We start from the raw sequence: 19,414 nt of genomic DNA, 5'->3' as shown, positions 1-19,414 counted from the left end.
TCTGATTTTCTGAATTTCTTTTAGCTGTTAATCTAGAATTTTTTTTATACTCAGAAGTGTGATTCATTTATAGTTTGTGTGTGTGTGTGTGTGTGTGTGTGTGTGTGTGTGTGTGTGTACATGCTCTATTTGTCAGAATTTGCTATCAGAGTTTCACTAACTTTATATAAACTGGGAAGCTTGCCATCACTTTCTATGCTTGAAACTATTTAAATATCAAGGAAATTACTTCTTACATGGCAGTATTGAGCTTTTGCTAGGCAAAAACACATTTTTTGCCTAATAAATCTGCCTCTCTTCTTTATTATTAGCCTATAAACAAGTAAGAGAGGCCAACCAGGTGCCAGAGAGATTATAAAAAACAACATCAAAAAAACCAGCGTTGAAATAACATACCATCCAAATGATCATCTAGATGATAAAGAATGAATTTATTATACGATTTCAATTTCCTTAAATTTAGCAAGGCTGGATTTGTGACCTAAGATATGATCTATCCTGTAGAATCTTCCATGAGCACTTGAGAAGAAAGTGTATTTTGTTCTTTTTGGATGGAATGTCCTATAAATATCAATTAAGTCCATCTAGTCTAATGTGTCATTTAAAGCTTGTATGTCCTTATTTATTTTCATTTTGTATGATCAGTTCATTGGTGAAAGTGGGATGTTAAAGTCCCCTACTATTATTGTCTTACTGTCTATTTCCCCTTTTATGGCTGTTAGCACTAGATATCAATTACAGGAAAAAAACTGTAAAAATACAAACACATGGAGGTTAAACAATATGCTACTAAATAACCAAGAGATCACTGAAGAAATCAAAGAGGAAATCAGAAAATACCTAGAAACAAATGACAATGAAAACACGACAACCCGAAACCTATGGGATGCAGCAAAAGCAGTTCTAAGAGGGAAGTTTATAGCAATACAATCCTACCTTAAGAAACAAGAAACATCTCAAATAAACAACCTAACCTTGCACCTAAAGCAATTAGAGAAAGAAGAACAAAAAAACTCTCCAAAGTTAGCATAAGGAAAGAAATCATAAAGATCAGATCAGAAATAAATGAAAAAGAAATGAAGGAAACAATAGCAAAGACCAATAAAACTATGGTTCTTTGAGAAGATAAACAAAGTTGATTAACTATTAGCCAGACTCATCAAGAAAAAAAGGGAGAAGACTCAAATCAACAGAATTAGAAATGAAAAAGGAGTAGTAACAACTGACAGTGCAGAAATACAAAGGATCATGAGAGATTACTACTATATGCCAATAAAATGGACAACCTGGAAGAAATGGATACATTCTTAGAAAAGCACAACGTTCTGAGACTGAACCAGGAAGAAATAGAAAATACGAACAGACCAATCACAAGCACTGAAATTGAGACTGTGATTAAAAATCTTCCAACAAACAAAAGCCCAGGACCAGATGGCTTCACAGGCGAATTCCATCAAACATTTAGAGAAGAGCTAACACCTATCCATCTCAAACTCTTCCAAAATATAACAGGGGGAGGAACACTCCCAAACTCATTCTACAAGGCCACCATCACCCTGATACAGAAACCAGACAAAGATGTCACAAAAAAAGAAACTACAGGCCAATATCACTAATGAAGATAGATGCAAAAATCCTCAACAAAATACTAGCAAACAGAATCCAACAGCACATTAAAAGGATCATAAACCACGATCAAGTGGGATTTATCCCAGGAATGCAAGGATTCTTCAATATACACAAATCAATCAATGTGATACACCATATTAACAAATTGAAGGATAAAAACCATATGATCATCTCAATAGTTGCAGAAAAAGCTTTTGATGAAAATCAACACCCATTTATTTTAAAAACCCTCCAGAAAGTAGGCATAGAGGGAACCTACCTCACCATAATAAAGGCAATATATGACAAACCCACAGCCAACATTGTTCTCAGTGGTGAAAAACTGAAAGCATTTCCTCTAAGATCAGGAGCAAGACAAGGGTGCCCACTCTCACCACTGTTATTCAACATAGTTCTGGAAGTTTTAGCCACAGCAATCAGAGAATAAAAAAAATAAAAGGAATCCAAATCAGAGAAGAAGTAAACCTGTTACTGTTTGCAGATGACATGGTACTACGCATAGAGAATCCTAAAAATGCTACCAGAAAACTACTAGAGCTAATCAATGAATCTGGTAAAGTAGCAGGATACAAAATTAATGCACAGGAATCTCTTGCATTACTATACACTAATGACGAAAATCCTGAAAGAGAAATTAAGGAAACACTCCCCTTTACCATTGCAACAAAAAGAGTAAAATACCTAGAAATAAACCTACCCAAAGAGACAAAAGACCTGTATGCAGAAAACTATAAGACACTGATGAAAGAAATACAAACAGATGGAGAGATATACCATGTTCCTGGATTGGAAGAATCAACATTGTGAAAATGACTCTACTACCCAAAGCCATCTACATATTCAATGCAATCCCTATGAAACTACCAATGGCATTTTTCATAAAACTAGAACAAAAAATTTCACAATTTGTATGGAAACACAAAAGACCCCAAATAACCAAAGCAATCTTGAGAAAGAAAAACGGAACTGGAGGAATCAGACTCCCTGACTTCAGACTCTACTACAAAGCTACAGTAATCAAGACAGTACGGTACTGGCACTAAAACAGAAATATAGATCAATGGAACAGAACAGAAAGCCTAGAGATGAACCCATGCTCATATGGTCACCTTATCTTTGATAAAGGAGGCAAGAACATACAATGGAGAAAAGACAGCTTCTTCAATAAGTGGTGCTGGGAAAACTGGACAGCTATATGTAAAAGAATGAAAATAGAACACTTTCTAACACCATACACAAAAATAAACTGAAAATGGATTAAAGACCTAAATGTAAGGCCAGATACTATCAAACTCTTAGAAGAAAACATAGGCAGAACACTCTATGACATAAATCACAGCAAGATCCTTTTTGACCCACCTCCTAGAGAAATGGAAATAAAAACAAAAATAAACAAATGGGACCTAATGAAACTTCAAAGCTTTTGCACAGCAAAGGACACCATAAACAAGATGAAAAGACAACCCTCAGAATGGGAGAAAATATTTGCAAATGAAGCAACTGACAAAGGATTAATCTCCAAAATATACAACCAGCTCATGCAGCTCAATATCAAAAAAACAAACAACCCAATCCAAAAATGGGCAGAAGACCTAAATAGACATTTCTCCAAAGAAGATATACAGATTACCAACAAACACATTAAAGGATGCTCAACATCACTAATCATTAGAGAAATGCAAACCAAAACCACAATGAGGTATCACCACACCAGTCAGAATGGCCATCATCAAAAAATCTAGAAACAATAAATGCTGGAGAGGGTGTGGAGAAAGGGAACCCTCTTGCACTGTTGGCAGGAATGTAAATTGATACAGCCACTATGGAGAACAGTATGGAGGTTCCTTAAAAAACTACAAATAGAACTGCCATATGACCCAGGAATCCCACTACTGGGCATATACCCTGAGAAAACCATAATTAAAAAAGAGTCATATTCCAAAATGTTCGTTGCAACACTATTTACAATAGCCAGGACATGGAAGCACCCTAAGTGTCCATTGACAGATGAATGGGTAAAGAAGATGTGGCACATATATACAATGGAATATTACTCAGCCATAAAAAGAAATGAAATTGAGTTATTTGTAGTGAGGTGGATGGACCTAGAGTCTGTCATACAGAGTGAAGTAAGTCGGAGAAAAACAAATACCGTATGCTAACACATATATATGGAATCTTGAAAAAAGGTTCTGATGAAGCTAGGGGCAGGACAGGAATGAAGACGCAGATGCAGAGAATGGACTTGAGGACACGGGGAGGGGGAAGGGTAAGCTGGGACGAAGTGAGAGAGTGGCATGGACATATATACACTACCAAATGTAAAATAGATAGCCAATGGGAAGCAGCTGCATGGCACAGGGAGATCAGCTTGGTGCTTTGTGTCCACCTAGAGGGGTGGGATAGGGAGTGTGAGACGGAGACACAAGATGGAGGGGATATGGGGATATATGTATACGTGTAGCTGATTCACTTTTTTATAGAGCAGCAACTAACACAACGTTGTAAAGTAATTATACTCCAATAAAGATGTTAAAAAGAATGAATTTATGTATTTATCATATTATCTTCAAAATTAAGACCAAAATTAAAGATAAATACTCTTGGACAACTCACAAACTAAAGCCTGAGAAGTATTGACCCAGACTACTAAGGTGGCTTGTTACTCAATCTGTTTGAGCCTGGATAAAATGCATTTGTTAATTCATTCAAAAATGAATTCTTTAATTCATTCAAAAACACTTGAGTACCTTCTTGTATTAGACATGATTCTAGACCCTGAGCAACAGAGGTGAACAAGACACTTGAAGCTCCTGTCCTTGAGGTGGTTACATTTTAATGGGGGGTAGAGGGGGAAAAAGTAAACAGATAGAAAAAATATATAACACAGTAATCGGGCAGGTGGTGATTGGGGTAGGGGCACTGGAGTGTTAAGATAACCAGGGAAGACATCTTTGAAGAGGGAACATTTAACTGAAACGTGGATGGAGAGAGGAAGCAGGGCTTCTGGAGGATGAACAGTGTTCTGTAATGTTTCTCGGAGTCTGTAGTGATTCCTTTCACATCAAATTGTGGCATGATATCACAGATTTTACATCTTTCCACAAATTGCCGTTTCTCACTGGACTATAGAAATAGATGATATCTCTTATATGCTACAAACCTAAATCTCTTTTCAAATTCACTAATTATTCCAAATCTGACAATAAGGTAACCCTTTTTAACATTTAAAAAATTGGAATTTGTTTGCTAGGGGTTTTACTCCTATATATATATTTTTTTTGGAATTTTTGAATTTTATTTTATTTTTTTATATAGCAGGTTCTTATTAGTTATCCATTTTATACATATTAGTGTATATATGTCAATCCCAATCTCCCAATTCATCACACACTCCAATATATTTTTAAGAAATTTTGTCAGTGGAGAATACTGAGGTTTTTTAAGACAGAAAATTATATAATAATACAGAGGATGGCAGCTAATATGGAGCAGGCTTCCTGTGTGCCAAGCCTTTTCTAAGTTCATTGTTTACACCCATTATCTCAGTTAATGTTGCAGTGATGTTTTCAGTTTAATTATCCTCATTTTGCCCACTAGAAGCTTAGACAAGGAGACCAAATGATTCACCAAAGCCACACTGAGTCAGAACTCACACGCCCAAAGCTGTCTACCCACCCCCAGCTACCTTTTGCTAACACAGCCAATTACTATCTTTCAGCCCAGTCAACTTCAAAAGACCCTCAAAGAGAATTTGAAAGGAAGGAAAATGAGTTCCCAACTGATGCATATAAAAGCTCAGAAGAGTTGCATCTGACATTTGATGAAGATGATAAAGAAAATGTTGCTAATATTATTAGCCAAATCTTTTCTAATATAAACAGATTAGCTGATAAAGCACATTATTCTTTCACTGCAGTGTTCACTCTTGAATCCCAAAGAGAAAGCTCTTTAGAGGACAGTGAAGAAGCCAAAATGAAGTCAGATGATAAAGACGGTCACAAAATGAGCTGCTAATGCCATGCTTGTGGATCTTATTCCCATTTATTCCATATTTTATCATGTTTATATTGAAGCTTAAAATTACCCACCCCCTCCCTCAAATTGGAAACTTTAAGAGAAAAAGAGTTAGCTTCTCTCTTACAGATTTAAACTGAGCAGCTGTAGAACAGAAATAGATTTACCAGAATGAAGAAGAAAATAGAACCCAGCAAGCCTAATACAGTTAGAACGCCCCCCAGATTTTTTTGTATGTTTCCAGACGTGACACAATTATTATCATACAATAATAAATTTTCTTAAAAGCTCTCTGCTTCCTTTAATGGGTTGGAATCAGAGCATCATAAACCCAAAGTTGTAGCTATGAAATGTTATCATTTAGTGCTATTTACCCTTATAAAACTTTTCCATTTATATAATCAAGAGCATACAATATAAACTATCTTTATTTTTTATTTATAATGTTACATTTAATTATATAATTTCATTAGAAAATATTTTAACCCTCCTTTAAAATTACTGCACAATTTCCCTATTTATAGGTAATAGGTTTAACTAGTTCATTACATCGAAAACTTAAATTATTTTTTTGCCACTAATACAAATAATGCTCCAGTAAATTTTTTTCCAATGAATTTTCTACATGAAGTTTTGTCTGCATGTTGACATAAGTGGAGTCACTAGTTTGATGAGTATGAAGCTACAGACAGTCAAATTGCTTTGCATAAAGTTGTTCCAAATTATGTTCCCGTCAGGAACATACAAACTACATGTTATAGTTTCCTCGGTATTTTCTCTTTTTAAATATTATTTTAGTTTTTATTTGACTATTTCTGAAGTTTAGTATTTTAATACTGTGTTAGCCATTTATATTTCTTCTTTTCTGAGGTGACCATTTTTGTCTTTTGCCCATTTTTCTAAATTGTATCAGTTATATGGTTCCTATATACATTTTCTATATTACTCACTTATTTTTCATATTTTTTTTCCAAATTGGGTGGTTTGTCTTTTAAATCAGCTTGCTGTTTTTGAAGTAGAGGAATTTTTCACATTTTCATAGTCAAATCATTACTTCCCCTTTGTTGATTTCTTCCATTTACTTTCAGGCTTAAAAAGTCTTCCTCTCAACCAGAGATTTAATATATATACTTATATTCTTTTTTTTATTGGTCTGACCTTTTTGTATTTAATTTTTAATTGCATATATAATTTATTGTGTTATATAATGTAGGGCTGATCTTTTCTGTTTGGTTTCTCCTCCTGATTCAGATAGACGTGTCTTTGCCTTGTGTTTATTTCAAGCTGAGTAGGAATTGAACTGGGCACTGTCAGAAACTTATATATGACACTCCTCCTCCCCCAGCATGCATGCGCACACACACACTTAACAGAAGACCCAGAAATTAAAATTTTGGCCAAGTGGCATCTGGGAACCCCATCTCTGCTGCTGCGGAATTCCCAGCACCAGTACATACACAAAGGGAGCCCCTCCCTTGTATTATCTGTTCCCTCTTTGGGGGAAGCTGTCCAAGATAGAAGCAGTCATCAGTGCCTCTACCCACTGCTAGAGGGATGCCAACACTGCCAGTGTACCCTGGTAAAAGGCACCCTTTCTCCCCCCTGTGTCTGAGATAAGCACAGCCTTTACCTCTTGGAGCCAAGAGTCTGTTAGTTACCTAAGGAAGGGAAAATTTGATTTTTTTTTTCAATTTACATCCACTGGCATTATATGAAACTGAAATTACTCTTGGTTTTGTCATAAGTTAAGTCATTATCTTTATTTTCTACTGCTGATAGATATGTTTACCTATTTGATTATTATGGTTGTTATTTTAATTTTTTAAGAAATTGGGAACATGAGTCCTGGGTCCCTGGACCCATACCACAATCTTCTTTGGGATTCACCTACACTTTAAATACTGTTCTTTACGTGTTAACAGAGTTTTATTCACAGATGAAAAAGAAACAAGTAAAATGTCTACACTTCAAAGAAGTCAACAAGACTCTAGTCAAGATCTAATGTTGGATTCAAAAAAAGGTAAATTAACATTTGGGTAATTTGGTTCTCTTAGACTGTGGATCTAAAAATCACAAATAGTTCCTTTAGAATTTTGAAGGAGTAACATGTGTGTGGTTTTTTTTTAAAAAAAGTATTATTAATATCCACTTACTTTATCTTAAAGGCTACTATAATATGAACAGTTAGACATGCAGGAACACAGAAAAAATAACATGTGATATATTGTTTTTGTGAACAAGAATATTGAGAAGATAGGAGATCTATTTTTTCTGCCATTCCTGGCATGTGGCTACTGTAATAATTCACAAGATGGCTGCTAGCGTGCCAGCCATCATATCAGTGTGCAGGAAAAGGGAAAAGACAAGGGACAAAAAATTGGCATTCCATCCAGCTGAGTTGTTCCTCTTTAAATAGAAAACAAGAAGACTCACCGCCTCCCCTTCCCAAATTTTTCTTGCATCTTATCTACCAGCCATCCAAACAATAAGGGAAGTTAGGAGATGTAGTGTTTTTAGCTAGGCACATGGCTGACCCTAACAAAATCAGGGTTCTGTTACTAAGGAAAAGGAGACCAGATATTGGATAGACCACTAGCATCTTCTGTCACATTTAGTACCTTTGCCTGGCTATTTCTGCCTCCTCATGTCCTCTTTCCCTGGCTATCGGAAGATCTTGGGTTCCTGCCTCTTCCACTCTGGCTCTCCAGAAACTGCTGGCTCTCTCTATCCCTGAGAACAGACTTCTCACTTTACGACAGGGATGGCAGCAGGCAGCTGCTCTTCAAAGGTCCTTTGGGGTTTTTCTGGGCAAGGATCAATTGGGCTCTCGCATGAGACCCTGATGGATAGAGCCTTGGGGCAGCTCAGGAGGCACTATTGGAAAGGCAGAGGTAGAGGAGTCAGGTGGAGCTGCCAATCTCATGTCCCATTAGAGGAGTGGATGAATGTTTATATCATGGTGCAGCCTGTGAGCCAGCTCAGTCGTGTAAGGAAACATTCAGCACACAATGAGACAAGAATCAAGTCTAACACTTCAAAAACCAGCCTATGCCACCCTTTCTTCCATCCCCTCCAACTTGCCTACCTCCCGTCCTCTTATTGTCCCATTTAGTCTCATGCTTATAATTGGAAGTATTTATTTTGTTTTCTGACTCATTCCCTAGATGCCCAAGTTTTAGCCTGACCCCTGGAAGCCTTTGTTTCCTACGTCTTCTCCGTGGCTTCCTGAGTTTTGACTCCTGCCTGACATGACTTTTTTCATGCCTCATTCACTTTCATTCTGATGCACTGGCTTTAAGCCACTGCTCTGTTATTTTATGATTCCTGACTTATTTCCCATCCAGTCTATTTCTCCCTTTTTCGGGCATGTGCTGCAGGAACACAAAGGGTACTTCCTTGGGTTAGGTATTTACAATCATGTTCTATTGCAAATAGCATTGTTTACTAAAATTATTAATGGCATTAATTTATTGATTTATTTTACTTTAGATGTAATAGAATATGTGATAGAGGAGGTAACTGCAGATCATCCAGAAGTTCTTTCCATAATAAAGGAGACGGTTGAAATGGCAAAGGACATGAACTTTGAACAGCCACATGAAAAAATTGCTGAAATCTTAGACGAAGTTCTCCAAGAGGTAAGAAATCCAGGCTCTTTATTTTTATCATTGATTTCACAGTAACTGAGAAAATGTTAACCTAGTATATGTACAATTATTTTAGAATCCTGTATGACAGTGTTGAAATCTGTAGCCTTCAAATTCATGTGCATTTTACAGTCAACATTGTTATGTGTAATGTACCCCAGTGAACAGTTGCTTATAAATTTTCAATAATTATCAACAAATGTGCAATATAATTTCATAGCTTTGACATTTATTCTTCATTAACTTTTATTGTCTTTAATTCAGTCCAGTTGGTTAAAAGATAGTTTATATGAAGCAAGTACCAAAGTTACTTTTTCATCTATGAGCCGGTTATTTGTAAACCAAGACAAATTTTGCTCCCTAGCTAACTAATTTCATCCAGCCACCTTGAACATGTTCATGGGGGAGATGGATGGACACACCACGGATTTTCCAACCTAAGGGGAAAATAAAGCCTCAGGTACTATGTCCTACCCATATCAAATCAGAAGGCTTATAAAGACCATATGGATCTGTTTTGTACAGAGTGCTTGGTAAGCGTTCAGAGCAAAAGTTAAAGAGAACAAATCAGTTTTGGTCGTTCAATGAACTTATGTATTTCTCTGTAATTTGAAAATGATGTAATTTAAAATCATGAGAAGAAAAAAAATGTTCTCTGAGAGTATAGAACCACTCTGTTACACATTGGGTGAAATCCTTGAGCCCCAGGCTCTACCCAAGGCAAATTGTTATCCCCCTCTGAGCTTCCCAAAGAGATCTTTCAACTTCTATATCTCTTCAGGTTGTTCTGTCATCAATTTATTTCTTCAGAAACATTCTGAGTACCTACTGTGCTAGAGCCTGGGGACACAAAGATGAATTAAACATAGCTCTTTCCGTTAAGGAGCTATCAGTCAGGTAGGAAAGGCTGACATAGAATCCAATAATTAACTCTCATGTGCTAAGTGGTAACTAGATATATACAAGGTATAGGAATGTCAGGAAGGTCAAGGCTATTATCTCATCCTGGGAGGTGAGACAGAGCATCCCAAAGGAGGAGATATCCAAGTCAGGGATGTCTTTAGCACTGTGAACATCCCATCCTTGCCCTTCACTGATAATTTGCTCCATTCTTTCCAGTGTTTATTCTGGAGGATACAAATCTACAGGGAGTACTACTAAAACACTTCTGATGTAGTAATATGAGTAGTGTCAATAGATGGTAAACTGTGAGTCTGGGATTGTGGGGGAGTTTAAATCACGTGAGATTTTAACATCAAAGCTCATATCAGATTGTCTTTTTCAAGAGAACAGAGACCAATGCAGGACACTGTTCTACCTGTCATCAATTTTCATGATCTCTGAGTAGGAAACCTATTTTTAAAAACTAGGTCATTACTAATTTCTTACATGTAAAGACAAAATCTTATTAAGGTATCTTTCTTAAATTAGTTTATAGATTTGATGCAATTATAATAAAAATGTCAATGTATTTTGAAAACTGACAAATGTCTCTAAAATTTATTTGGGAGAACCAATAGTTGAGAATTGGTAAGAACAGTCTGGCAAAGTATAACAGAGAGAGACTTGCTCTACCAACTAGTAAAATGTGATGTTACAGTGCTTTATAAGCCTGATAATCATACAAGAACTAACAGAACCACAGAGCAGGCACAGAAACAGACCTCAGTATAGATAAAAACTGAGTGTATACTAAGGTTTACATCACAACCCAAAAGGAAAGGAAGAATTATTTAATAGTGTTGATAAAATTAACTGGTAGGATAAAAACAATTTAGATTCTCAGCTTATATCAAAATTAATTCCGTATTAATTGTTAAATGTAAAAATGGCATGTTTTTACCCAGAAGGAAGTGTAGTGATATTGAAATGATCTTAGAATGGTCAAGTACTCTAGGCACAAATGCCATGGAAGAACTCTTAGAGCAAAATCTCAATGAAGATGCTACTTAACAATGATTCCCTTTCCTTAAAAAATACACCATGAAAATCAAAATTTTAAAGCAAACATCAAACTGGGGAAAGTATTTATAATAAATATGACACATTAATTCCTCATTAAAAAGATTTCTTACAAATCAAGGAAAATCTAATACCAATGTAAAAAACAGACAAAGACGTAAACAGATTATTTCATCAAAGAAGAAATACAAATGGTTAACTGAAAAATTTTAATGTTCAAGTGTCAATAAAAATATGAAAAAAGACAATTTCTTACCTGTCAAATTGGCAAAGATTTTTTTAAAACTTATAACAATCCATACTAATGAGGCTGTAATGATATAGTCACATAGGAGTGAAAATTGTTATAGACATTATGGAAGCAACATGACAATGTATATAAAAAGCCTTTAAAATGTTCATTCCTTTATTCGTTTTGACCTAAAAACACTTTTTATAGGAATCTAACCTAAAGAAATATATACTTAGACAAAGATTTATATATGCAGATGTCCATCATATCATCACAATGTTATAATAAAATTATAAGTTATATAAATGTTTAACATGAAGAGGATGATTAAACAAATTAGGGTTTATTCATTTGACTAAATACTATGAAGCCATTAAATTTTTTTCAAAAAAATTGAATGAGATAGGGAAACTATAAATTATATGTTGATGTTGTTTTAATTTTCATATCTTTGAAACTTAGTAAAATTTTTTAACCATTTATATTGTTTCCAGTTTTATTGATATACAATTGACATATAAGATTGTATTCGTTTAAAATGTACAACATAATGATTTGATATTTGTATATATTGCAAAATGATTACTACAATAAGTTTAGTTAACATGGTCACCTCACATAGTTACATTTGTGTGTGTGTGTGTGTGTGTGTGTGTGTGTGTGTGTGTGTGGTGAGAACTTTTAAGATCTACTCTCTTAGCAACTTTCAAATATACACTACAATATTATTAACTATAGTCACCATGCTGTACATTACATGATTAGGATTTATTTATCTTATAACTGGATGTTTGTACCTTTTGACCACCTTCACCCATCTCCCCACCTCCAGCCCTGTCTCTGGCAATCACCAATCTGTTCTCTGTTTCTATGAATTTGGTTTTTCTAGATTCCACAAATAAGTGAGATCATGTAGTATTTGTCTTTCTCTAACTTATTTCACTTATACTTCTTCATTATAGCTTTTTTCCCCCAATTCTATTATGTGAAACATTTCAAAGTGTTAAAATTCTTTTTTTCAAAATACTCTTCATTCAGATGGAAATTCAAAAAGCAGGTAATCTTAAATTCTACATAGGCCAGAGAGTTACACCAGTCTTCTTGAGATTTCTTCCCCTTTGACTTCTAATATTCTGTGATTTCCTGATGGCACACAAACTTGTTTAAAGCCTTCAGAATTGGTATATTCATAGATCCTCATCTAATCTCCATACTTGTGTTGAAGTTATTATTATTGGGTGGCAGGTAGAAGCCTTTCACATTGAAGGCTGAAAAGCAAAAGGGAAGTGAAGAGCATTGTCACTAAAAAAGGCAAACTGGGCTAGGACCTTGCTACTCAAAGAGTGGACCAAGGACCATTGTCACCTAAGAGCATGTTAGAAATACAGACTCTTGGGCCTTACCCTAGACCTTCTGAATCAGAATTTGGATTCTGTAATACTGAATAACATATAGTAAGCATGTATTGTTATATTTATTTAAGAAAGGCTTTTGCTTCCTGTTCTTAACTTTTAAAACTTATAGTTTTATTGCTTTAAAATTAAGTTTCTCTTTTAAAATTAAGTGGCTCTTTTTATTTCCTTCTGAAAGTCAGAAAAACTCAAAAGATACTTGATTAAGGTCCACAAAAGTAATATATCAAGGTAGCATCCTTTACTTGGGTAGATATGATGGTAATTTCAGTTTGCTGTTTTTCACAGGTAGTTGAAGAAAACAAGAATAGGTTTTATGGTGCCCCAAAATATGGAGGATGGATACTGGACAACTACCCTATTATGAAAGAACTGTGGATGGTCTTAGTCGACAAAGGAATTCTACCCGATTTAGTCATCTGTTTATCAGACACAGAAAACAATGGTTGGTAAATATTTATCATGTCAATTTAAAGTGAAGTTTTTATTGCTGATAATATTTTTAGTTAAAATATAAAATGAAAAACACTCCACCTTCCCTATGTACAAATACCACACCAGTAGTCCCTTCATGACCTAGAGGTACACAAAAGGAGGCATCCATCCACTGAGTAGGTGGCCACAGATGGTGTGGGATCACCTGATGTTCCAGCAGGCCCTTACAATTATTCTTTGGAGCTGAGAATCTAACACCCCATCCCAGTCAGCATTGTAACTTCTAAATGAAAAATATATGAGGCTGAGGGCAAAACTATATATTAGTCCTTCTTCACCTTAAATGGGAAATACTAAGTACATAAAGATAGCAGAACTAAATTTTAATTGTTCTGTCACTTTGTATAAAGCTATAGTAATCAAAACAGTATGGTACCACCAGAAAAGCAGACACATAGTCCAATGGAACAGAACAGAGAACCCAGAAGTAAACTCACACATATAACGGTCAACTAATCTTTGATGAGGGGGCCAAGAATATTCTGTAATTTTGCATCTTAAGGAAATATATTTGAAAAGAGAATTTCCATGGAGAGAATATATTATACTACCTCTTTTTATGTTTTAGTTATTTATGACATGCCCATATACACCTTTTAAAAAGGATTTAAAAATCTCTGGCATTCCTATATACTAATGATGAAAAATCTGAAAGTGAAATCAAGAAAACACTTCCATTTACCATTGCAACAAAAAGAATAAAATATCTAGGAATAAACCTACCTAAGGAGACAAAAGACCTGTATGCAGAAAATTATAAGACACTGATGAAAGAAATTAAAGATGATACAAATAGATGGAGAGATATACCATGTTCTTGGATTGGAAGAATCAACATTGTGAAAATGACTCTACTACCCAAAGCAATCTACATATTCAATGCAATCCCTATCAAACTACCACTGGCATTTTTCACAGAACTACAACAAAAAATTTCACAATTTGTATGGAAACACAAAAGACCCCGAATAGCCAAAGCAATCTTGAGAACGAAAAACGGAGCTGGAGGAATCAGGCTCCCTGACTTCAGACTATACTACAAAGCTACAGTAATCAAGACAGTATGGTAGTGGCACAAAAACAGAAAGATAGATCAATGGAACAGGATAGAAAGCCCAGAGATAAACCCACGCACATATGGTCACCTTAACTTTGATAAAGGTGGCAGGAATGTACAGTGGAGAAAGGACAGCCTCTTCAATAAGTGGTGCTGGGAAAACTGGACAGGTACATTTAAAAGTATGAGATTAGATCACTCCCTAACACCATACACAAAAGTAAGCTCAAAATGGATTAAAGACCTAAATGTAAGGCCAGAAACTATCGAACTCTTAGAAGAAAACATAGGCAGAACGCTCTATGACATAAATCACAGCAAGATCCTTTCTGACCCACCTCCTAGAGAAATGGAAATAAAAACAAAAATAAACAAATGGGACCTAATGAAACTTCAAAGCTTTTGCACAGCAAAGGAAACCATAAACAAGACCAAAAGACAACCCTAAGAATGGGAGAAAATATTTGCAAATGAAGCAACTGACAAAGGATTAATCTCCAGAAATTTACAAGCAGCTCATGCAGCTCAATAACAAAAAAACAAACAACCCAATCCAAAAATGGGCAGAAGGCCTAAACAGACATTTCTCCAAAGAAGATATACAGACTGCCAACAAACACATGAAAGAATGCTCAACATCATTAATCATTAGGGAAATGCAAATCAAAACTACAATGAGATATCATCTCACACCAGTCAGAATGGCCATCATCAAAAAATCTAGAAACAATAAATGCTGGAGAAGGTGTGGAGAAAAGGGAACACTCTTGCACTGCTGGTGGGAATGTGAATTGGTTCAGCCACTATGGAGAACAGCATGAACGTTCCTTTAAAAACTACAAATAGAACTGCCATATGACCCAGCAATCCCACTACTGGGCATATACCCTGAGAAAACCAAAATTCAAAAAGAGTCATGTACCAAAATATTCATTGCAGCTCTATTTACAATAGCCCGGAGATGGAAACAACCTAAGTGCCCATCATCGGATGAATGGATAAAGACGATGTGGCACATATATACAATGGAATATTACTCAGCCATAAAAAGAAACGAAATTGAGCTATTTGTAATGAGGTGGGTAGACCTAGAGTCTGTCATACAGAGTGAAGTAAGTCAGAAAGAAAAAGACAAATACCGTATGCTAACACATATATATGGAATTTAAGAAAAAAAAATGTCATGAAGAACCTAGGGGTAAGACAGGAATAAAGACACAGACCTACTGGAGAACAGACTTGAGGATGTGAGGAGGGGGAATGGTGAGCTGTGACAGGGCGAGAGAGAGGCATAGACATATACACACTAACAAACGTAAGGTAGATAGGTAGTGGGAAGCAGCCGCATGGCACAGGGATATTGGCTGGGTGCTTGTGACCGCCTGGAGGGGTGGGATAGGGAGGGTGGGAGGGAGGGAGACGCAAGAGGGAAGAGATATGGGAACATATGTATATGTATAACTGATTCACTTTGTTATAAAGCAGAAACTAACACACCATTGTAAAGCAATTATACCCTAATAAAGATGTTAAAAAAAAAAAAAGGATTTAAGATGGTCTCTTAAAGAAGCTGGGCTCTATTTAAATAAATGCTTAAAGGAAAATATATTTGGATATAGATATAAATAATCTTTTCATTGTTATTTTCCAAAATATATCTCACTATATTTTATAGAGCTTCAAAATTAACATTGTTCTCTTTGTGTTTCAGGAAAATATTTATTTAATAGACTGTATTTAGAGAATAAACAAGAAATTGACTCTAAGATTTTAGAAAGGTTATTGGATGAACTACAAAAGAAAAGAAAAGAGGAAGAAGCGGCAAGGTAAAATCTGCCTGGCACAATAAACTGGGTTAATTAACCTCTTATAGCTGTTAAATATGTACTTACAATTTATATTTATGAAATGTTTTTAGCAAAATGGTGGCCTACTAACTAGATCCAGTTCTAATTCTAAGAAAAGCAGTAATCTCACAAATACTTCCATAATCTCTAAAGTACAGAGTTGTGGCTGTTTTCACAGCCCCACATCAGACATTCTAAACCAAATATCTACTTTCCAAAGACACTGTAAAAAAATGAGCACAGGGAAGATATTTTTTTCTACCATGTTTATCTGTGACTTAAATATTATAATTTTGCTATCTAGAATCCACAAATGAAAGAAATAATCTAATAAAAAGTGAAAATACACTTGTGTGATATGACTAAAATCCAAAGCCTAAGTTCTACATAAGGAAAGAACAAGACTACTTATTATAATTGACAGGTTCAACATCAAGAGCTTATTCTCTAATCTGGGGGCAATGAAGAACATTTCAAAATGTGGACACACTTCCATCTGTTCATGGCTGGGGTCAAGACTAAACTTTAACTATCAAGTTCTTCAGACTGGAAAATAAAGTATAAAAAGAAAGAGTGTCTTAATGTGCTAATTGTTCTTCCTTCCTGAAACAAGCTCTTTAGACACTAAAATTTTTCATTAGTCCACTGAGATTCCTACTTCTCCAAGCGTTAAAGGCTGAGACATTCAAAAACTAAATTTCTTTATATTAACCCATTAAACCTCCCACTATTAATGATGACACCTATAGGAGCTTTCTCAAATGTTATTTCCTTTTCCCCTTCAGATACTAGCAATTTGTGCTGGGACTTAGGAGAGCTCTTTAAACTCTAGGAATTATGGAGCTGGGAAGTGGGTGTTTGTTAGGGGGTGGGGGATAACTGATAACTGTGTGTCAGAGGATTTTGTTATTTGATGTTCATTGTTCACCTAAATTGGCCGTTCCTTTATGAACTTAACACGAAAATACATAAAGTATAATTTAGATTAGTTAATAAAATTGTAAAATTGACTAAAAGTATTAAGACAATAATTACAAACTTATTACATTTACTTTTAGCTTTTAAAAGTTCTGTTACAAATGGAGCTACAATTTGCTAGGATTTAAGGGATTACCTAATTTTTTTCCAGTGTATGAGAAATAGTCAAATATTTAAGAACATATGAAGCTATTGACATAACAGTAAAACGAAGTTCATGTGATTTCTAGGCTGAAGGTTTGCTACATTTTAAGTAGATAATTTAAAATACATTTAATCTATAGGGTTTTTTTAAAGGAAAAAGACATCTCCACTGTCTCCCAACTCTTAACTTTCACCTCCCTCTTACCGTATGGAATTTTCCGAGCTATCTCTATAATCAATTTTTACTTCTTTTGATTCTAAATTTTTATGTCTTTATAAACTTCTTAATGGCAAAGACTTGCCCAGGTTGAAGCAGACTTTTCTCCATTTCTCTATGTTGCTTTTTTCTCATATACTGCAGAAAATGAAATTTAAAACAATTTTTTAAAAAAAATGGTCAGAGATGCATTTAAAGGCCTTGCAACTTGGTTGGACAAGAGATAAGAATAACAGGATTTAGAATTACATCTTTGGCCACATATCTACAGACATGCTGATTCTAGATTTTCCAACATCAGTTTTCAAATGTATGAGTCAAATGCAGAATAATTTCTGTTATCACCATTTGTCTTTGACTGTCTATCCAAGTAGTATATAGAAGTAGCTAGAAACTGGCAGCAAAATTCTTCCTCCTTCTTGTCAGGTCTTAGATTCTTAGCAGCAGCATACAGTACCCAGGTTTTGGATGAGGAAAGTCTCACAAAAGAGCCCTACCTGACTAAGTAGAAGGATTGCCAGTTCACACAAAACAAAGTAGGGAAGGCATGCACAAACAATGTTCAGTAGTCTCAGAAGTCTGGGGCATGAACAAAGGGAACTCGAATTACACCAAGACCTCAGTCTGGATCACAGACTGTATCTAGAACACAGTGAGCGAACACCCCCTATTAACAAGAAACATGCTTGTTGGGAGGAGAGGTGTAGTAATATCTTTGAAGAGAATATATTAAAGATTTTCAAAGAAAGGGGAAAAAGAACACACAAAAAAGCACTGAATATGAGAGAATGACCAACCTATAGAATGGTCTGAAGAAGACTGCCCCAGAGTGGGCTGTTGAGATGAATGGGCTCTACTCCACTTAACTGGTCCCCTGTTTGTGAATACTTGATACAGTTTTTTTGATATTATTTTTAAAGATGCAGTCAACATTCTTATACATGCTTCTTTGTGCAGTAGTATGCCAGTACTTGAGGGCTAAATTCCTAGATACAGAATTTCTAGGTCAAAGGTATGCATGTTTTAATTTTTAATAAATAGTCTTTCTCCATCATTTTACTAACTTTCCTTATACCTGTCTTCATCATTAAGGCAGGTTTAGTCCTTGAACCCTAATGAAAGGCAGATTCCCTCCAGATATTTGTTTCCCTATCCCAAGTCTCTTTAAATTTCATCATTACTATATTAAAAAGAAAATCAGAAAATAATTTTTCTGGTTACAAAGGTAAATTTACAAATTTTCTACTTATTCATATGGAAAAATTTTTAAAGTGCAAAAAATGTGAAATAAAGTTTAAAACTCTCAGAATGCCACCATCCAGAGATAATTACTATTAACAGTTTGATTCATTTTATTCTTGTCTTTTAATCATCATTTATATACATTTTAAATACAAAAGTAAATTTGTATTATACATAGTTTTATATTATACCTTTTTTCATTTAACTCTATGTTGTGAACACTTCTCATTTAATCAGAGGGAAAATGATACAAATTATCCCAGCTTGGAGTTAGACAATCCTTTTTTAATTTTTCCAGGTTTCCTAATTAATAGCCAAAGTTTTTAAAATACAATATTTCAACTTTTCTTACAAAAAAAAACCCCCCAAATTTCTGAAAACTAACTAGCCTCAGTATGAGTAAATTAAACTTTTACATTATAAAGTAAAAAGTGTAATGAATATTATAAATGACCTACTCTTTAATTTTACCATTATAAGCCTTAAATTCTATAATATTGTGAGATATCTGAATTTCCAAAGATAACTAAATTTT

At 34.9% G+C, this 19,414-nt stretch overlaps 1 protein-coding gene across 1 annotated transcript in view; it reads left to right on the top strand.

Moving 5' to 3' along the window:
• The window catches only part of AK9 (adenylate kinase 9), a 125,413-nt gene that overhangs the window by 40,448 nt on the left and 65,551 nt on the right, over nucleotides 1-19,414 (top strand). The window contains exons 14-17 of the mRNA XM_019929566.3: nucleotides 7,583-7,666; nucleotides 9,136-9,284; nucleotides 13,188-13,344; nucleotides 16,163-16,277. Coding sequence (XP_019785125.2) covers nucleotides 7,583-7,666; nucleotides 9,136-9,284; nucleotides 13,188-13,344; nucleotides 16,163-16,277 — 505 coding nt within the window. The remainder of the gene's footprint in view (nucleotides 1-7,582; nucleotides 7,667-9,135; nucleotides 9,285-13,187; nucleotides 13,345-16,162; nucleotides 16,278-19,414) is intronic.

The sequence above is a fragment of the Tursiops truncatus genome, chromosome 12 (assembly GCF_011762595.2).
Source record: "Tursiops truncatus isolate mTurTru1 chromosome 12, mTurTru1.mat.Y, whole genome shotgun sequence".
Lineage (NCBI taxonomy): Eukaryota > Metazoa > Chordata > Mammalia > Artiodactyla > Delphinidae > Tursiops > Tursiops truncatus.
This window is presented reverse-complemented; position numbering and strand designations above follow the sequence as displayed.